We start from the raw sequence: 22492 nt of genomic DNA on the forward strand, positions 1-22492 counted from the left end.
GGCTCTTTGAGGAGAAGGGGTTCCTTCAGGTCCAGTAAGCCTGGCAGAGGGAGCCATCTGGTATTGTCTATTATCATCTGGGTTTTTTTCCATGTGAATTGTTTCTTTTCTTATGCCCTCTGTCATTCTGCTACTGATCTTATTCTTATCTCTTTGCTGTTTACAGTGAATTGTTCTTATCTCAAAGCATGATCTTTTGTGGCTCCAGTTCTTACCTCCAGCCACCCACAATAGGGAAGGGGAATGGGGTAGCAAGTGGCAGTATGGTTTTAGTGGGAGCACTTAACTGGACTAAATTTCCCAAATCACAACACTGAGAATTTTGCTTCACTCACTATTTTCAATTTTTAAAAAAATTTTTGAAAGAATGTCAGTCTCAATGTCTTGCATGGAAAATATACCTCTCATATGTTGCCAATGTCATTTCTAAACTAGGGAAAGAGGGTTGAAGTGATAATACAGATGAAGTAGAACAGTTTGACAAAAAAATATAGATAGCCCTTAGCAGTAATTATATTTTATTTAATAGACTGAGAGTGAGTTGACAGACCTAGAGCACTGGCTAGAGTGAGAATTAGAAATTTAATCTGAATAAAAGCTGCATGGAGAAGCCTACTGATAAGTTAGGCAATATGTTTTTTGATATAAAAGTACATTAGTTTCAAAACATCCTACTGAAATGCTTTAATGAAGGTGTGCAGACATCTTCCTATATTATTTCAGTCCTACATTTAGTCTTTATTAGAAACTAAAGTAGGTCTTTGGTCACTAGTAATGTTTTTTAATTAGCTATTATTGTGGTATATAACAAAACACATTTTAAATCTATAATAATGCCTCACAGATCCACCAGTGATTAATGCTATCAACCTAAATAAAGCAGAAGAATGAGAGACTGTTTCACATCTACTTTGCACAGTCTGTGTTTTCTGAGATTATTTTACCAATGCAGTAATCAAAGCTGCAGACCTAGCTGCTAATTTGCAATTAACTGTTTTGTACAGTTTAAACTTCTGGCTTCAAATCTACTCTGAGGGGAATAGCAAGCACAAAATTATGTGTTCACTTCTCTGAAAGTCCATCAGTGAGAAATACAGTAATAAAAAAATTGAAAGTATAATTAATTATATTATTTCTGTTCTTCTAAATAAAAGACAATTCTTTACTGCTATGATGTGCAAGTACTCAGGATTCTCTTAAATGGAAAAGACAATTAGGTGGAAAGCTTTTCATTTGGGCCCAGTAACTGCAACCGACTGATTTTTTTTTTTAATGTCTCTTGCAAAATAGTGTGTGAACAGGAAAAGAATCCAAGACCGTACAGCTAACAACTACTGACATTTGCTTTAAGCTGAAGAAGCTACTACTCAGATAATAACATTCTGAGACCAGTTGTGCACATTGCATGATCTGTCACTTCATTGGTCCATTTTATTGAGAAAATTGAGTGGAAAAGGTTAGATGAGGCTGAGAGTAAGCAGGAAGCCATTTCCCTGCTACTACAAAAGTGATCTGAAGTGCAGAAATGTGAAGATCTTGTTAATCTTGAACATGGGCAGCATTTTCCAATCCTGCTTCATTGTGTTCTTATACAATTGCCTATACACTTTGAGAAAACAAATCTGAATCACACTTCCATAGCATCTGACTGTCAAAGCAAGATTTTCTGCAAAGAAAGAGGAGTATACTGGTAAAAGTAAAACACCTGAATTTTGTTAACTGTTGATTTTTCTATTACAGTCTCTGAAGAAGAAAGGAAACACCTGCAACTTTTTGTTGTTTTCCTGTAGATCTTAATAGTAGCCTGTATATAACAGAAGGAATATCCAAAGAGACAACAGATCAAGAAAAATTGTTTTTATTGATGTCTCTTGTAACAGTTAAAACAAAATAATTCATAAAACTATTATGTATGAAGGCACAAATTACCTGAAGTTCAAATTAATGGTATTCTACAAACCCCTTCATTACAGTTCTAGGGAGAACTGACTTATTAATGTAAGAAAATTAGTAAAAAAAAAATTAGCAAGGGAACATGAAATTGGATAATGAGTTATTTAAATCAGGTACCCAAATTTGAAGGCTGGCCTTTCCTCAATAAGTTTGTGTTTAAGTCTCTCTTTTATGCATATGGAGGGACCATAGGGAGATTAACCTCTTAAGTAACATACATAATAGAAGGAATAAACAATTTAAATTCTAGAGTAACAATAGTAATAATAATAGGAATACAATATATTAAGCCAAAATAAAAAAGAATCTTATTAAGACAGGAGGTTTAATTCAAGCCATACTATTAATTATGTAATAAGGGTTCTAGATTTAATGGCAAAGTCACTTTGAATAAACTCTGTTTCTTCAATCACCTCTCAGCTAATTTAGAGGTACTAATTAAAAGTACAACAGCTTTCTGCATATAATAATTATCTTTTATCATCCTACTAGTAAATGTTATTGTTTAGATCAGATGATTAATCAGTTCATTCATCTGAAACAAATTATCACTTCAGTTTACTGAATCATGTGGATGAAATTAATATTTGAGTAGTTATTTTTCTTTTCATTAGTAGGCAAACTCAAAAGAACTTCCAGTGGAATACTTTTTAAAAAAAAAAATCCTTCATAGTCAAAACCATAAAAAAATTATATAAAGGAAACCCGTGAAAGGAAAAAGTGAAAATATTCCAGCCATTTGATAGCAGTAAATAGGAGAACCAGGACTTCATCAATATGATCTCTATAGTAAATATAACCACTTATCAGTTTCCAGTCTGGCAACAGATGTGTTGCCAGTCTGCCTGAGTTTATAACTGAAATGTGAAGTCAAAACCTAGGGAGTGTTTCAAGACCTAAATGAGAAACTTGTGTTTTTGGAGAAAGCAAATCTTGCATAACAATCAGCTTGTCATTTTAGGATCCAAAGTCCTTTATCGAAAATGGGAATGGGAGAAAGGAGGATAAGAACAGGAGGAACAGATGGCTTGGAGAAATAAGTTTGACTTGGTGATTCGAGAATGAGAAATCTCCCAAAACACAGAAGCCTATTTCTGATTGTCTACTATAACTTCTGAACAGTGCAAGTGGGTGTTTACCATCACATGTTTTTTAAAATGACATGTCTGTCCAGGCCCCAAATACTAAAGCAAAAAGCAGTCTTCCTTCCAACATTACATTTAATACTTACACTGTTAGAGTGGAATTTGAGGTGTGATAGTCACAACAAGGGAACCACATCGCTCTGACATCATCCCAAACATTTACAAAACCCGGACAGATGTGGTACAGGTGCTTTATCAGAGCAGTGCTCTTGGGTAGGTCTCACCCTATGTCAATAACAAAGTTTGTGTTTGCCTTTTTCTTCTCATGCAACACTCATAATCAGTTAGAGCTGGGCAAGCCTCATTAGCCAACTGTAGGTTTCAGGGAGGCTTTACCCTTTCACAAACTATAGGTACACATGTATGAATATGTATATGTAACCATACATATATATATAAACTACTTTTCCTACTCTTCCCATTCCTTCTTTCACTATTCATCCCTTGTTATATCATTCTTCTCCAATTTCCTGCTTTATTGACATATCCTAGGTGTCACGTCTTGGAAGCAATAGGACTGTCATCCTTCAATTGTTTCCACGCTGGCCTCCAAAACCAGAAATTCAACACTAAGTAACAACTCAAAGCAATTTCCTCTCACCAAATACCCATATTTTGACAGTCTTTTCATGACTTTCCAAAATACATTTCTAGTTCTAAACTATTATAAAGAGGTGGGAATTTTTTTTGCCACAAAATATGTGCAAGTACCTGACTTCCAAGTTTGTTTTTTCCCCCTTAGAGAATTTATTCACATTTTCCTGACATTTACTCACGGTATCAGAGCAGATGCAATTCAGTTCTATCTAAAATTCAACTAGAAAATTTTGTTTTAAAATTACTATAAATAAACAATTGGATACAAACAGCAAATGGCTTACACCCCTTCCTCTTTTTTTCATTAAAACAGATTGTTCAGGGATTCTGTTTTTAAGCATGCAGAATAATCACCCAGTTCTGCAGTCAGGAATACAAATGGAAGAAACACAAAGCAAAATAGAGTGAGGATTACAGAGACTTTTTTATTTGTTTTCTAAATAAAGGTATGGAAAGAGAAATCACTGAGAGAAATCCAGAATCCTTGAATTTTATGTCTGTGTACACACTGGTGAACACAAATATTTGAGTCAATACAGATAATCTTACTTGAGAGAGCAATGGCTTATATCCAAAGGAATATAAGAGGAAGAGGAAAAGTGAGAAATATGGATTACAGATCCATACTGAACAGGGCCTAAAAGTGAACCATTTTACAAGAAGAAGATGTTTTGTAAAATAATTTTTTGGAGTTCCTTGATCTTAGTCTGATCCTAATAAGCTCCTTCCATGAAATATATCAGAATATTTCAGGATGGAAACTTGGCCATGGTCACACTGAATTATCATGGTTTCCTTGTCCAGATCTGTCTGTCTCCTACTGCCAACAAGTGAAACATGTATCAGGGACACAGGCATTTCTGCAGTTGTTCTGTTAGGATGATTTTCCTATTGATTTTTGGAGCTACAAAATAGGAAAATGCAGTGGAGGGGGAGAAACATAGGGAAATAACCCAAACCACTAAAACCAAAAAACCACAAGCCCAAGAGAAAGAAAGGCCTGGTCCCCACAACTGGCCAGGCTTGAAGAATGAGAAAGCAGCTTTTTTCTCATGTAGAGATTAAAATTGACACCTTCATTATTAATATAACTTTATGATAAAATGACCTAATAAATGGACATGTAAGATTTTGCTGTTGTCCTGCAGAAGTACTGCAGTCTTGTCCTAAGAAGTAAATCTAATAGAAAACAGAATTGTTCAGAAAATATGCCACCATCCAGTCTCCTCCTTGGGACAGTAACATGTATTGGAAAGCTTGTAAGCGACGATTGTAATGTAGTTTTTCCTCTGGTATTTGGAATAACCAGAATCCCAGACTAATTTCAGCTATTTTAATAATAGCTTTTTCTGTGAACAAGATTTGATGATTAAATATTTGGAACAGCTGGAGTCACACTGCTTAGGGAAAAAAAAAAGAAAAGAAAAAATCTTTAGTAATCTTTCATCAATTTAATCACTTTACAGTCAAATTATTTTACTTATTGGGGAATTATTAATTTCTTTGAAGACCATAGATGTGGTCTTATCATTCGACTTCAGGTTTAGGTGATTAAAAAGACAGCTATAGTGGTGCCATATGTTTATACTCAAAATCAATAGCTTAAGCTATTTAGCAGTCTGTATTCAATTGGGCATTATTATATTCAAACACACCATTAATAGTTGAGCCAAAACAAATCATTTTTATTGAAAAAATCTAAAAACAGCACTGAAAAAGTGACTTCAAATCATATGAAGCAACCAAATTCTTTAAATTTCCTTTCAAAAATGCATTGAATAGTTTGAGGCCCTTTAAATGTCACCCTATGGTGACGTTTTTATTGGCATCTGCTCACTTGGCAAGCATGTTAAGCACTGAACCAATGAATGAAATACTCCCCAGCTGTGAGTTTGAGTACATAAAACCTTCTAGCCCTTCCTCTCAGAACCTATGAGATTCATAGTTAAGTGGAAAGTGATGAGAAATGACCTTCTGGTACTTCTGTAATTTATATAGTTAGCATCTGAGTGACAAAAACTTGTCCTTGAATTAGAAAAGCAAACCAGAAGTTAATAGTTATACAAATAATGCTCACCTCTATTCTTCAAAACATCTTAGACTGCAAGCTCCAGCTATTGCATGGAAAGCCTGTAGCACAGTAATCCATGTGTACTTGAAGTTATGATAAAAATGTTTGATATACAATATTCATATTTCAATAAAAGTAGTTAGTATAATTGCTCTGTACTTGAAATAAAATGAAAAATAAAAATATTTGGCACAACCTTATTAAAAGTAGGAAAATATTCTTCAAATGAATAACTTCTTACATTAATGAGTAAATAATTTCATAGTTTGTATATATAACTTAAATTCTTGTACTATACTGATGTTTATACCGAATTCTGAAAGTATTTATATTTTTAATAGCACTTTTAGGTATGTATACTATATATTCTGGAGAAGAGAATACTTAATACTCACTAAAGTCCCTCCCAAAACCACAAAAAAAAATTATTTCCAACATATAACCAATCCTGCCTTTCATTTTCCTTTTTCAGGTGGGAACATAATTCCATTAGGTATTCATTCTGAAGACAGGCCATAGGCCATAGCTCCGTGTTCCTTCAGAAAAACTAAAATAATACAGTCCATCACCTGAAATTCTTCTTAAGTATTTTGTCCAACAACACTTAAAGAAGCAGAGATATTATTGTCAAATATAAACTTAATAATGACATACATTTTCTTCACCTCCAGTGTTAGGTTTAAAACATTTGAGGGTGAGGCACCACTAAGAATAGCTTGAATTTGAATCACCCAATCTCAAGCCACTAAATCATTGCTCACTGAAACATACCTGAAATTGCCAGCTTAACTACATATGCATAAGATAAAATCATGAAGTTACGTGTGTGCATTGTGATTGCAGGATGGATGGAGATCACATATGCAGCAATGTTCTCTAATTCATTTAACCCATGGTAGCTGCCAGAACAAATATGGTAAAATAAGGCTGTGCTCTTTCTTTTACATTACAAATAAATTATCTTATTCCAAAAATTGCAGATAGATGTCTTAGATGGGATGGATCACACCATGGGACTATATATCTCTTTTTGTTGATTAGAGCAAGGACCAGAATGGCTTAGATAAGATATCTATTTAATTAGGTGTATAACTAAAACATGAGGAAATATATTCCAGCATAGGATTCAGTTATGTGTATACATACCTATTTGCTTTGCATGCAAGCCTAAAATTTATATACACATAAATCTGCAGTGTTTAAGGTTAGCACTTCAAGACAAGATACATTCACAGATTTAGATAATGCTCACTTGGATTATACAAATTAAAACACAAATCCTGTCACTGTATCTGACTCCAAAAGTCCAGAACTCATATTTATGGATGAAGATTTTTTTTAATTAAGATTTTCATGTCCATTTAGTATGTAGAAAATAGACTTTTAAGCTTTTTGTTTCTGGCTCAACACCTGTACGTTCTTTGCTTGCTAAATTGCACAGAATACAATGAGTCAGATTCTGCCCATTTTCATTGTATTCATTATATAGCTACACCATCTTCTTATTTTAAGGAAGAAATGAACCATGCCTTTGTATGGTTAATTTTATGTATTGTAAATTTCAGGAAAAAAATTGTTCATTTTTCATATTTTATCAAAATAATAGTGGAAAATAAATTCATTCTCAGTCATTCAATGCACATTGAATGAACATTGAGAATATTCAATTTCTGTTGTGGTAGGAGTGTGCATTAATTTGTTTCAAGCACAATGCGCACAACCTACATATTCTTTTCACTCTAAGCAACCTGACTCCTTTCTTAACCCTCTTCAGTGCTCTTCATTAACTCTCAAAATTAAATTTAAAAAAAAGAGTCATATGAAAAGACATATACCTACCATGTTAAGTCTACTCAGAGAACTTTAAAATAAAAATAATTCTGGCAATGAACTACATTAACAAAGCAGCATTTACACCAATGTTGTGAGTGTTTCCATAATGATAATACATCATTACAAAGAATTACTTCAGCAATTGTGATTAAATATTACATATAAATATTACCTTTATTAAGCTTATTATCGCTGGAATGAAAACTGTGTCTGCCTGATATCCTTTGCACAATGATCTCCCAGTCCTGGCCAGGGTTGCTGAAGTCTATCATAGATGAAACTCCTGCTTATGTACTTTTGAATGAAACTTACTTAGCTGACTGGAGAAAACTGAGAAAAGGACTGCTATAAACTTTTTAATGCTGAGCTCTTAAAGGTCAGTTTTAAGAATTACTAAGATTAAGATTACTAAGATTTAAGATTACTAAGAATCATTCTGATGTTTTCAGATACTACTACAAGATTCTTTGAAAATATTGCAGTAACAGAATGGTGTTAAGAGAAATGACAACATGGCAACAGAGTTAAAAGAATGCCAAAAAAAAAGGTTGAGGTCTGAATTTTCTATCATCTACTGGTATTACACAGCAGGTACTTCTTCCAATTTTTAACAATAAATACTTGTATGTGCATCCTCAGGTTTCCATTATGTTCACTCTGTACTTTAGAAAAATGAGAAAACAAACTAAAAAACTGAATTACCAGACTCCTAATCTAACTAGTTTTTATCCTCAACTAAACTGGATTTCATTAAATTTCTGGATTAAGTGATACAATGTTTTACAAATGTTTTTAAGTTTTATATGAAGTGCCTTGTGATAGAGTCAGTTTTTATGCTTTCAGGCAAAAATTTTGTGAAGAAATACAAAAAAATAGAAGAAGACTTTGTCTTAAAAAAGTCGTTCTATGGCTACCAAAAAAAAAAAAAGTGGAAATAAATAAATGGTTACTTTTCTTGGAAGTCATTTTGATTTGAAGTCATTCTCTTGTTGGGAAGGAAAGGTGAGCTGACTTACTTTTTATAAAATACATAGTACAAGCTGGATCACTGTCTCTTTCTTCTGAAATACTGTCTTGAACCTTTACACAGTTGGACACTCAAGTATTTGGAGCAGTCTATGTGGTTTTGCTCCATCTTGTTGACAAGTAATCATTGTTTGAACAGTGCAGTCTCACAGACTTTGAAGTGGTTGCTTGTATAAAAAAGAGGATAGGAGCAGAATCAGATTCCTGCCTATGGCGGCATTTTGATATTTTCCATCATACTCTTTCATTTCTATCTCCCCATCAGCAAACTATTGCTTAATTCAATAATTGTTTAGATTATGTTTAAAAATATTGATGCTAGCTATTCAGCCAGACATTTCCATCCATTTTAACTTGAGATGGAGAGTTAAATCCTCCACATTTTAAAAATGTCAGTCCATATGCATCTGCCATGTTTCTTAAATTACATTAAGGTGTAAAAAGCAGTGATGATGGATTCAAGTTATTAAAGCAAATGTTTTACTGTAATGCAGCTAAGTATTATCATAAATACCATTTGGTTCTCATTCCCTCTTGATGTGAGGTTGTCATTTGGCACATTCTGCTACTTATGATCTGTCCTTGCCTATCTTTTTCTTTCCAAATGTAAACTGAGTTTGAAATCAAATCAAACAGTACTGAAATAACTTTACTGTGACACGACTGTTAAGGTGTCTAACAATTCCAGATGCAGTGAGCTGTCTAACAGAAAACACATGTTGACACTATTGTTTGCTCAATGTGTATGTTCACTGGCAGAATAAAATCTAAGTTTATCTTCCAGTAATTAGCAAAAAATTATTCTTTCAAGGATATTATTAATAATAGTAACAATAACAATAACCCCAAAGTTCAGCTGTTTGGTTCTTTCTTTTCAATGTTGCTAATATTGAATAACTCAGGACTATCTCCTAGAAATTCAAGAAAAAACATAATCAAAAGCTCAAAATGGCATAAATATATCTGTGAATATAAGCCAATTATTCAAGAACTGAAGAGAATAGTGGAACTTAATTTCCCTGTTTACTGGATCTACCTTCATTGCCAAAATTCTAAGAAATCTTGTCCCAAAATGTCATTCTTATCAATAAAATTCTTGCAGTTTTTCTAGTATTATATTTTCCTGTAGATGTAAAGCAAATGTTTCCATGGAAACCAGACATTGTCCCAATTAATTTTCTAGCTTCTTGGTAAGAAAAGATATTTCTGATTTAAATTTCATAATTTTTGATGGCAACTGAGAATATATACTTATTTTCTGATAGCATAGGTCAAAGCCACACATATACCTTACTGTGTATGTTCAATCTATCTTTTTGCTCTAAGAAAAAGGAAAGCCATTTGCTAAGGCTGGCCGATATAAAATCTGTTTTACTGTTAAAAACATTATTTTAAGAAGAAGAATAGATGACACCATTATATAGAGCAGAGCATACAAACTAGGTCATGTCCATCAGGGAAAAAAAAAAAAAAATCTCAAACATCTGCATTTTAATTGCAACTAAAGCTGTACTTCAGGGTTGAACAATTAACAATCATTACACCACTTTAAAATATCAGTGGGAGCATGTCAGAGAAGCTGAGTCTTCCATGTTTACAAAAGATTTTGCCTGTGGCACACTATGTGCTTTTGTGAATCATTTATCTTGTAGCTTAAAAGTGTCATGTTATGAAATATTACAACTGTGATTCTGCATGACAGAATAATGAAACACTGGGAAAAAGTCCACATTGAAATGACTCTTCCAACGAATTTTTGACTTGCGAACGTGAGAAGCTGCATATGAAATAGGTTTTCTTTTCAGTCCATCAAAAACTAATCCAGGCCAATGAGTTCCCTTCTACACACTGAATATGCTATTACATTGTTTGTGGGTTTTGTCTATATTGACCAGGTGTGGAGGCCAGTGGGCCTGCTGGACAAGGAACGAAAGGAGTCCTACGGTGGGATAAGTCCTAGGCTCCTTTCCAGCTTGTGGTGACTGAAAAGCTTCCCCAGAATGCTTTGTTCTGTTATGTTCATGTACCCCAGTTCTGCTCCCCTGGTTGGCTCCGTTGGCCGCCACAACCGTTATTACCTGATACGTCCTCAGGGTTCCTCGATTAGTTCTCTTACCCTGGACCCCCCACTGCTCTGCTCCGGGACTTCTCTGAACCCTTGCATGAGTGCAGATGCATTAAATCTCTCCTGTAAAACCCTGTGCGAAAACTCTTCCTGTTCATTCACCGTCGGACTGTTTTAGCTGGCTATCTGGCGTGTGTGTGCAAGTGTGCTGGCTGCACCTAGAGGCTTTCTTGGAGGCGCTTTTGGAAGGGTCGCAACATGTTACTGAACAACAAAAACGCGACGAATGCCGCTCGAACATGGACTTCCTTGGAACACCCCTGGAAGCGTCTCTAACAGCCTGCACTCCTGGAAGTTCGCGTTTGGCACAGCCGCTTCACCGAAGACGAAGATTACAGGAGCAGTCAGAGCCGGTGAAACAGCTGCTACAGAAGCAGCAGCAGTGCCTGCGCCTCCCGCCCCTGCTGCTCTGGGGAGCCGCCCGCCGCTGGCCGCGCCGTAGGGGCAGTGGCGGCACTTTCTCGTTCCCCCAGGCCCACCAGCAGCGGCAGCGGCCAGCGGTGGGGAAGCAGGAAGAGGCTGAGTGCCGCCCGGCTCCCGCTCCAAGAATAGGCAGCAGGTCACAGTCCAGGCAGTGCTCTCCAGCATAGAGCCGGGGGTGCAGACCCAGCCCCGCGCTGCTCTGCCATGAGGTTCCCACGCGGCGCCGCCTCGTCCGCCGCTCCACACCGCTCCTCCAGCGTCCGCAGCAGCGAACCGTGCGCTACCACAGGGAGGTCCCCTGAGCGTTTTCTTTGATCCCAGAGTTTAGTGAGAGAGATACTAAGTCACTTTTCTCTCTTTTCCTTTTATTCTTTTTCTCTCTACTGTTAAGAAGAGGGGAGATGGGAGCCTAAACTGACCCACTCCCAGCAGGACGTTTATATTTAAATCAAATCAGCTCTTGTTTGGGGAAATTGCTGTTTTTCAAGGGGGGAGCTGAAGCATTTAGTTCACTGGCTGTTTAAGAACTTTCCTTACATTTCGCGGGACTCACTCCTTTCTAAAGACTTTTGGGATCAAGTTAAGACAAAGGTGGGTGTTCTGCAATCGAGATGGGACTTATCGGTGGGAAAGTTTTATCCTTTATTTGCAACGATTGTTAAACGCGTTAAAGACATTGAGGAGTGTTCGGGAAATGGTATCCCCACTAGAAGAACCCCCTCGCCGTGTTTCTCTCCCTGTACTCCTGACTCCCTTTCCCTGCCTTGGAGGGAATCGAGGGACGGATCTCGCCCAGGGGTGTGAGGCTGCTGCCGTCTTCTGGCGCTTCCCCTTCCCAAGGTGGCACCAGTCACGCTATCCCCAGCTCTTCCCCAAGTCTCTCACCTGTACCCACTTTCCAAGCTATGTCCCAACATGGCGTCAGCCATGCCGTGCCGGCTATTTCACAATATCGCGACCCCCCTCTCCTGTACACCTCATCGCGCACTATGCGTCCCCCATTCCCGCTGCCGCTCCTGGCCAGCCCCTCCCCACCAGCTCCCTCGCCCCAAAGTGGGAGCGGCGCCGGCCCAGTGGGAGAGGCCCCAGCTCCCGCCGGGCCGCAGTGGCAGAGCCGGGCAGCCTGCTGCATTCTGCATCGGGATGTGCCCCCCGCTCCCGCACAGCACTCCTGGTCCTCCGTGACTCCCGCCCCCAGCCTGGTTTGGGCAGTGCCAGCATCCAAAAGCTGTCATGCTTTTCCCCCCGCCGTTCAGCTCCAGGCTGCCACGGCTTGCCCGAGGGAAAACTGGTCCTCCTTTTCAGAAGATGACAGCAGCATCACAGACTCTGACTCAGAGCCCAACGATCGCTGGACACAAACACAGAGAGAAGCCACCCGAGAGGGAGACTGGGAATTGGCCCAAAAGATTTCAGTCTTCCCAGTCGTTTTAACAAAAGGGAGGTGGGGGAGACCCACAATTAAAAGAATATGGGAGCCAATTCCCTACAGAGAAACCAAAGACCTTTGCAAGGTTGCTAAGGAATATGGGCAGGAGTCGCCCTACTTTAAAAACTTGCTCCAAGCCACTCTCTCTCCACTTTCACCCTAGTGCCCCATGATATTAAAAACATTATGTCATGTCTTCTCTCCCCCACAGAATATATGCAGTGGGAATGGATATGGAAAAGACAAGACAGCTTCTACAAACATGTCAAAGAGACCGTACTAGAGCTCATTTGACAGCCAAGCATCTGAGCGGAGAAGGTGACTTTGAGCGCCCCCAGGACCAGACTCAAATCATCCCCGAGACTGTCCTAGGAGACGTTAAAAGTAACAGAGGCAGCACTGCTCCAGGTCGCAGATGATGCCACTCCCACCCTGAACTTTTCAGATGTTAGACAAGGCCCAGAAGAGTCGTTTATTAAATTCATTGATTGTCTAAAGAGTTCTATTGAGAGACAAGTTGAGAATGCAGAAGCCCACAAAGAGATTTTACGTAGTCTGGTAATGACCAACTCAAATTTAGAATGTAAGAAAATTTTAAGGGCCCTCCCTCTTTACCCTAAACCTATAATAGACCAAATGATGGAAGTCTGTGCCAACCTGACATCACTGAACACATAATAGCAACAGTGGTCTCAAGAGGGGTGGCTGAAGCCCTAGTGGCATCATCAAGGGATAAGCGGAGATGTTTTAACTGTAGAAAGCCTGGACGTTTTATAAAAGACTGCCTAAAACACCGTGTAGGCAAAGACTCCCATTGATCTGTAGGGTGCCCACACCACCACCAGCAGCATTAAAGAAATGCCCAGCAGAGCTCGGGACAGCCTTGCGCTACACCTTTTCCGGAGCAGTGTTTGCCTCGGCCAACTCAAGAGACAAGGCCAAAGATACCATCTGACACTTCCTCCTGGCGTTTTCCACCCTGTGCATCCCTGCAATCCCAAAGTAGTTTCCAAGAAAGAACTTCAAGCCTTACACCGGCCCAGCAAACACTGCCCCCATGGACACAACCGCACCTGAAACCGACAGAGAACCACCTAAAGACCAAAGAAATGCAGCCCAGAGACAGTGCAGATCTCCATTATATACATCGACCTGCCATCCTGTCACCAGAACTTCAACCAGGACATCGACCAGTAAGTTTAACCCGTTGTGGTGCCTCCTTAAGTCTTTCCCAAATTGCCTTCATTATTGCAATTCCTACCCCTTTCATCCTCCTGTTGCTTTCCCACCAGCTAATATTCCCTACCTCCACCTCTCTGCTTTGCCCTTCCCACAGCCACGCTCCCCAATACCCCTATTGGGATACTTTCTGTTGTATTGCACTCCCCTTTTATTTACTCCTCATTACCACTTCCTCAGGCATGTAACCCCATACCCCTGTCACCTTACTACCACTCCCTTTTTCCCAAGCTTTTAATTAATAAAGGGAAATGAAAAGAGGGAGGGGAAAGAAAGCCCCCTTCCTGAAATTTTGCAAATTTTTTTTAAGAATATTGTTTAAAAACCCCTATAGAAGCAGCTACCTGAGCCCGTACCCACACCTAACACCATGATGCCCAGCACCTGCCTCACCACCTTTCTGGATGCTCTTGACAACATTGGCTGTGAATGCTTGGTTGGTAGTGCAGCCCAAAGAGAACATATAGTGAAAGCATCCATGCCAGCATCCAAAAGATGAAAGACTTAGAAAGAAAAACCACCTGAGTGGTTTGAAGACTTGCTGAGACACTGGGGACTCGCTAAGTGCTTAGCTTCCCTGTTCAAAGTTGTGTTATGGATTCTTTTAATCGTTTTTGTTGTTTATGTGTGTTCAGCTGCTTAAAACCTTTGATTTTGAGATCCCTAGGAAAAGTCCTTTTAATTGATGTAGAAGGGGGAGTTGTGGAGGCCAGTGGGCCTGCTGGACAAGGAACGAAAGGAGTCCTACGGTGGGATAAGTCCTAGGCTCCTTTCCAGCTTGTGGTGACTGAAAAGCTTCCCCAGAATGCTTTGTTCTGTTATGTTCATGTACCCCAGTTCTGCTCCCCTGGTTGGCTCCGTTGGCCGCCACAACCGTTATTACCTGATACGTCCTCAGGGTTCCTCGATTAGTTCTCTTACCCTGGACCCCCCACTGCTCTGCTCCGGGACTTCTCTGAACCCTTGCATGAGTGCGGATGCATCAAATCTCTCCTGTAAAACCCTATGCAAAAACTCTTCCTGTTCATTCACCGTCGGACTGTTTGTCCTGGGTTGAGGTGTATTCTATTACCATCCTCATGAGCTGTGGAAATCAGGTGGGGCAGTGTTTCCTTGCCTTCTCCCCCCAGACTATCTTTCTGTTAATGGCCCATCATTGTCCTGCCGCATGACTCAGAGATAACTCCCTCCGGAATATCTTCCGTTAATGAGCCTAATCAACACTTGGCCTCATGACATTATCCCATTGTGAGATGCTCCACCCAGAGGGAGGAACCAGGCATCCCATCGTGGATATAATCTGGGACGCTGAACACCAGGGACACTCTTTCCACTGGATTTCCAGAGGACAGGAGCTACACAGCCACCATTGGACTTTCTGAGGAAGAGCAGACCCCTTCTGCTACAGGATTACCGCTTCAGAGGACTGCAGCCACCATTCTACCAGACTGCTACCACCACCCTGCCTAACAGGGACTCAGGTTGTATCTTGACTCTGTCAGTGTTTTCTTTTACTTTCTTTTCCTTTTCTTTAATTTCCATTAAATTGTTATTCTGACTTGGTGCCTCCCACTGGTTTGCTTTCAAACTAGCACACTGTTTTAGCTGGCTATCTGGCATGTGTGTGCAAGTGTGCTGGCTGCACCAAGAGGCTTTCTTGGAGGCGCTTTTGGAAGCGACATGTTACCGAACAACAAAAACGTGACAACCAGGTTTTCACTTTTTTTTCTCTAACTGTTCTTTGTTATAAGTTCTCATTTACTGTATCAGATGCCAAAACAGTTCTTGAAGAGTTTCCATTCAGCAAATACTTGATTGCTGTTTTTCACATTGAAAGTTGGAGCCATAGAGATGGTTACAGATTTGTTGCTGTTTTCTTTAGGAAAATTACTTTTAAATTATCTTAATCTCAGCAGCTTTGCTGGAGTATCCCTTCATTCTCAAAAAGGTTATTTTGACTCTTTGTTGTTGTGAATCATCTCGGGCAAATCTACATGATGTGATGTATATTACCAAGTGAATTGAATGTGAAATTTGGTGTATTTTTCCACAAAGTCCCGATTTTTTTTGTAACCATCTTGTCAGTGAGTGATCCCTACATATCAAGCATTGCAAGTGGAGACTCTTTTCTTAATGCAATGTCATCTGTCAGGACCCAGGTTACAGGAACAAAGTTCCTACTGCCTAAAATTGATCTGAAAAAGCTCAGAATTACAATTTTATGGCTATTCTTCTCTGCAACTCTACTTAAATAAATTTTGATGAGTGACAGATAAAAGCTATTAGATAAAACACTCATTACTCATATGGTAAAATTTTAGACCAAGACAAATAATTTTATTGAATGTAAAAAACTTCAGTTAAATCAATTGTCAAAATTACTTTACCTTTCTTAATAGTTTTTACTGGAATAATTTTAGTAATGATAGATTAGAGGAAGAGCACAGGTCAGGAAAAAATCTATATTAATAACTTGCAAAAAAATTGTTCACTAGTGTACAATTCAAAGAAACAGTCAGATTTTAAAATCTGAGCTTTTGGGTTCAAGGAATTCTGCTTCCTATTACTGTAGGAGTATCATCAGAAAAAGCAGCTAAAATGGAAATATTTGTTTTAGCATTTGTTTCAATGTGTCATGTCATCCTCTTTTTGAGTGGTTACTACCAGATGTGTTTTCTACCTTTCTCTTTCAACACACAGGCATTTTTGTTTTCTGCATGCAGAGAACAATGGATCAAATAAGATCCATGGTATACTCTACAGGTACCTGAACTAATTGTCAAAATACACTATTTAAATACAAGAAAAAAAAGTAAAGGTCTATCCCAAGGTAGGACATAAAAAAAGTTTAGATATCCTATCATATTTATATTCCGCAATGTGTCACCAAATCCTTGTATGCTAAGGTTAAGCATATCGAAACCATTTTTTTGCATCAGAGGTTTTTTTGTCTAATCACTGTGAAACGGTCAAACAGAATTCCTTAACACTGTTACTATCATGCTTAGTAGATAAGAAAACAACTATTTCTCAAATTATTCCAAATAACTATGCAGAGCAGTAGGATTTTCCCCATTTCCATGTGTTGTTTTGGGAAATCTGGCTTTCTTTCTGGAAATCACAAAACTACATTTCAAACCAGAATGTCAAAAATATGAAGTACAAAGAATTAACATTTTAAATAATTTACTGTAGTAATGTTAAGGTTTTACATGGTGATATCTGTTTCATAGATTAAGACGTATCAGTGTACTGATATCAAATCAGTAACTTCAGATTTGATGAAAATGGAAAGATATAAAATTTACAGTTTATCTAAAAACAATTAGCTGTGTCAATAGCACATGCTTCTAACAGCTAGAAATAAATCAAGAATTGTACAAATGTGTTTAATTTTTTCTTAATATTTGAGGAATAAGGAGAGATTAGCATGACTTAGGAGCCAATACTTTTAAAAACCTTTTTATTTTGTAGTAGTCTATGCACCTCTACACTATACACAAGAACAAGGTAATTGGATATTGAGGGAGTCCAGATATCATGAGTATGGCAGATGGACACATTGCAGCTGAAGCACTGTCTTTAATTTGGGTAAGATATTTTCAGAATCGACATGAAGGAAGGTTAATAAATACCCATCCCCATCCCCAGGCACCTCTTATTTGACAAACTGAAAGGTGAGCCATGGGTCAGAATGAAGTCCTGCTTATCCAAACATAAATCTAAAGTATAGATATTTAAAGCTTAAATGATACTCAATATGTGGCATACTGTTTACCAAGAAGTAGAAGTGAACAACAAACCATCAGCTGTTATCATAGACATTGTTTAATAATAAAGTGAGATAAAATAATTCATAAATCCAGGGAGATAAAACAGTGCTGTAAAAGCCCTGTCTTTGTATGGGACAGAGGATGTTATTAAAATATTTGTCCAGTCAACAGAAAAAATGTTAGCATGGCAGTGAAGTTTTGATGGCGGTTCAGAGAATCTACAAAAAACAAGCAGTCACATGCTGCTCTAATTTCATTTGTCAGTAAAGACTATGCCATTGCCTCATGATGCAGAGAAGCCAAGGGTTAAAAAAGAAACAGTACCAAATATTTAAGATAAACATTGCTTCCCCTGCTTATCTGGACTTACTGGAGCTATGCTTAACTTTCTAGAGCGTAGGCACCTCACCTTGGGTGAAAAGAAACCTGAAGTGGTACCGCTAATATATTTGGTTAGCATCACAGTAATATTCTAAGTTACATGTTAGTAATCACAGTGAAACAAAAATAGTGAACACTAATTTCAAAAGATAAAGACAAATGTAAGGATTTTGAGAAAATAATGCACTATAAATTGATAAAAGTGTTAATAGAAGTATCAGCTTAAAACAGCTTTTTCACATTACTATTTTTTATGTAAAAGCAACCATACAAATCATCCAGAATTGCTGAAAGTATCCAAGCAACAAAAAGATGTGAATGAGACCAGACATACTTACCAAATTCCTTAGGAACAGTGATAGAGTAAATACAGTTGTGACCAACACTGTAATTCTTGGGGTAGTTTGGTGATAATACAGTCCCCTCAGAACCTGTTGATCGGCTTCCACAGGGTGCTAGAAAGTGAAGATAGTAATTTTTAAAAAATGTAATATCATTAAAAAATAAGTTTAAAATGATTTGTTGTATGTTGGTACATGCTATTACAGGAAATTTTATTGCACTTCAACACTGGATTAAATTTGTACATCCTGTGACATACTGAGTATGTGCAATTTTCTCATATATCAAAAGAGAATTAATGGCACTCTGCAGTTTTCCAGATCAATTTTTTTTTCTTTACAATTTATAAGCCATCTTAATAAAAATAATGATGTGGTTTAGATGCAGTATGCTATTATTTACAGAATACAAATCTATTATTCATTCATATGATGCTTTATACTATGATAAGAGCATAGATTATACAGCCCTTTTGCACGCTAGTAAATTCTAACTCATGCCAATAGACTCATAATGCAAAACAATGTCTGCAACTCCTGAAATAAGAAAGTCAGGATTTCTTGACTGAACATGATGTACCACTTACTTATATCTCAGTTATTTATAACTTTATATATATAAAGTTATGAGCACATACTTTTCTTTATCACAGAAACACCATGTTTATGCTACCACAGCTATAACACTTGATAAAATGGCAGATAGATACAAATCCTTTTTACCACAATAATTTATTTTTCTAAGGTTTACAACAAAACTTAGTATTTGGCATTATTCAAAACTGTCAAGCAAGAAACAGTGTTATTTCTTTATTTTTTTTATCAGATATACAGGTCCATATATATGAACCATTATTCAGTGTTAGTGGTTTCCTATGTTATTACCTGCTTCTCACACAGACTTAGTAATTTAGGGCTTAAATTTAGATTTTACCCTAACCAATTTTCAAGACTATGGCATCTCTTTAGAATATTTTTTCTCTTTTGGACTATAAAACATTTTTGATGAGTTTAGTGCTAACTTGTCTATTTAACAAATATATTTCCTGTTAAGACATGAATGAATAAATGAAGCAGTACTCAATGTTTCATTTGCTAAACACATCTGGGTGTTTTTGTGGTATTTTATCAAAACATTAGTAAGTCATGAATTGTATTAAATAAAAAAAGATGGTTTTCCTCCTATTATTTCAGAAGACTATCTCAGTGCTTGTCATACTAAATACAAGATATTTATTAGTGTAGCTACAAATCGTATATTTTAAAACTACTTTTACTTAATTCACACAAAATATTTGGTGGAGTATACCATGAAAAGAACACATCTTTAAAATGTAGCAAGTGGGCCTCATCATTTTGAGATTTCTGCAATTTGCATTAGCATGGATTCCTTTCAGTAGGGTGTAACTACAGAGTTTGACAGACTGTGTACCTGAAACAGGAGCAGATGGCACCTATTGCTCCAGTTTGCATACACAATTTGGAAATGATTTAATGGGCTGGTGTGAAAGTCATGGTATTTGAAATATGTCAACAGAAGGGTCTTGACTTTTGCTTGTGCACGTGTATGCGTGTGGAAGATGTGGCACATATATCAGAGCTAAGCAAACCCGTCAGGACCCAGACCAGGACGCGGTCTGGGTGATGCTCATACACAGGATGGGCACACGCCCTGACACACAGAGTAAGCACCAACTACCACATACACATGGAGGGTTGTTCTCTGTGGCTAAAAGAATAATCTCAGGGCCTTCCCTCAATCCACCACCATGTGAAACATCAGAAATTCACGATTTCTTGTGAAAATGTATTTTGATAATAGAACTATTGGGACTTTTTCCAAGAAGTAGTAAGTGTCTTGAGTGAGCTTCATTTGCAGAGACTTATTTGCCTTGAGTTATTGGAAAAACACAAAGTAAAAAATCTTCACTATTTAAATGTGGTGAATATTTGTGATAAAAACAGATCTGCTTACCAGCTTGTAAGTATTCAAGATTTTCTGTTCCAGATTTTGGATGAAACAGAAAAGAATATGGAAGAATATAAGCAACAAAAGCATTAAAATAAAAGAAATAAGATTGCCAAAATAACTTATCCCTAACTCCATTTCCCTCTTTACTGTTTGTGAGTTGAATAATTAAGCAACAAAGACCAGTATCACTGTCCCACTTCAGCACTCATATCATTATTATACGTTCCTAATCAGCAGATATAAATAATGTGCAAATTTAGGGTAAAACTACAGTTACACTAAAGTCAATTGCATCGACACAAAAAGGAAGAGAATTGCACCCTTAATGAAACTTGAAGTCTTAGTACTCAAAAACAATACCTAAAATAAAATTATGAGCTAAATATAGTCCTCAGCATACAGTGGACCTTTACCTATAAAGAAAAATAAAGGGTTTTTATACCCTGATTCTTTTTTATTCTTACAGGTTATGCAATTAGTAAAGGCATTATCTTAATTGTAAAAAAGGGCTCTTGCACTAGTATGCTTAAACCAGAGCAAAATATATTTTCCTATGTATAGATCTAGACAAAATATGTCATGATACTTGAAAAGTAGTGTTTATGACAGCTGGTACTAAAAAAAGTCACAAAATAATTCAATTGACAAATGATTATAAATCTCTAAAGGTGATTAAACCCAAAATTTTTTGCAAATTAAAAAAGAAAAAATTCTAGCACCTTCAAAAATCCAAGAGTTCTCCTAAATACTGAATTATGGTTAAAATAACTTCCAAGTCTCTAAAAGGTGAATATAATACCATTTTCTTTTACAGTTGATAATTAAAATGTTTATATGACAGATTAACTGAAACATCTAAAAATTTTCCCAAGCACTGAACTCCATGAAAGCAACATACATCTGCACTGGATTTATAATGGGGATATATATGTTCACACAAGACAAGCTGGCATATATCTGCTCACACAAGGGGAGAAGAGAAACAGGACAAGTCTGAAGCAGGATTTCCAGTGAGGATCTTTTAGGTGCAAAGTCTTTCAACAAGAGTTGTCTGCAGCCTTTGCTACAATGTACTCAGTACAGACTGGCATTAGACATGAACTATTTGTCACTCTGACATATGCAACACTTAATCAGCAGCAAGAACAAAATACCTGTGTTGAGTACTTCTTTCCCTGAATTTCTGTCCTTGGTCTTCTCATTCTGGACTTTTTCACTCTGCATTTTCTGAGTCTACCTTTTCCCTTATTGTGTCCCTTATTTTCCAACTGCTTCTGTAATGATTCTATCTTCAGAAGAATTCACATACCTGGGTCTCAAAAACAACTAGTGTAAAGGGAAGTTGGTTTAATACGTGACCAGCTGACCTTTACAAGCTGCGAAAATGCTAAATTTCATAAATCATTAGTCAGTAAATCATTTAGCTCTTATAGCAGCCAGACGGTCCACCAAGACATTTCTGAATGCATCAGGGAGGAGAAAGTGGTTTGATTGATATTTTTGTAAACTCATAGACTTCGCTGATTATATTTCCTTCCTTGCATTTTGGGAAATGTTTAATTTAAAATGCCAAAAAGTTTCAAGAAGAGAAGATTCTACCCTGACCGTCACTGAATATTAATGCTCAGAAATCAAAGATGGACATGAAACCATAGATAGAGTGAATTGAAAACATTAACTTGATGCAAATATGTAATATATTTTTGCCCCCAGAAAACAGCTAGCACCAAGTTGCTTGGATGGATGTAAAAGTTCCACTACTACCATGCTAGCCATTGACTTTCACTTATGCTTAATTCAACTAAGTATGTCTCATTGCCTTTGTTCCAGTTTCATAGTGCAAGGATTTTTTTTGTTTCCTTATGAATACAAAGTCAAAGACTTATAAGTTGTAAAAATCAACTTGTCTAATTATTATTCTCTGCATTGAAAAGTCTACCTCTAGTAAAAAATCTAGCAAACCCTTCACACCCCAAATATAAATTTTTAAACAAACAAAAAAATGCAACAAATGCTGAGAATCATTCCCTTGGGAATGTAAAACATCCTGCAGAATAAAATAAACCAACAAACCAACCAACCAGCAAAAAAAACCCTCAGGAGACAAGTGGTATTTCTAATGTAATTCTCCAATAGTATTTCATTATTTTTTAATAATGTTTGCTTAGACTCTGAAATACTGTA

The 22492-nt window shown here is 37.2% G+C and overlaps 1 protein-coding gene across 3 annotated transcripts in view; it reads right to left on the reverse strand.

Moving 5' to 3' along the window:
- Positions 1-22492, reverse strand: part of CSMD3 (CUB and Sushi multiple domains 3) — a 613476-nt gene that overhangs the window by 126111 nt on the left and 464873 nt on the right. For all 3 annotated transcript variants that reach the window (XM_069006042.1, XM_069006041.1, XM_069006040.1), the window contains one exon: positions 18334-18450. In XM_069006042.1, the coding sequence (XP_068862143.1) occupies positions 18334-18450 (117 nt within the window). The remainder of the gene's footprint in view (positions 1-18333; positions 18451-22492) is intronic.

This window comes from Aphelocoma coerulescens, chromosome 2 (assembly GCF_041296385.1).
Source record: "Aphelocoma coerulescens isolate FSJ_1873_10779 chromosome 2, UR_Acoe_1.0, whole genome shotgun sequence".
Taxonomy (NCBI): domain Eukaryota; kingdom Metazoa; phylum Chordata; class Aves; order Passeriformes; family Corvidae; genus Aphelocoma; species Aphelocoma coerulescens.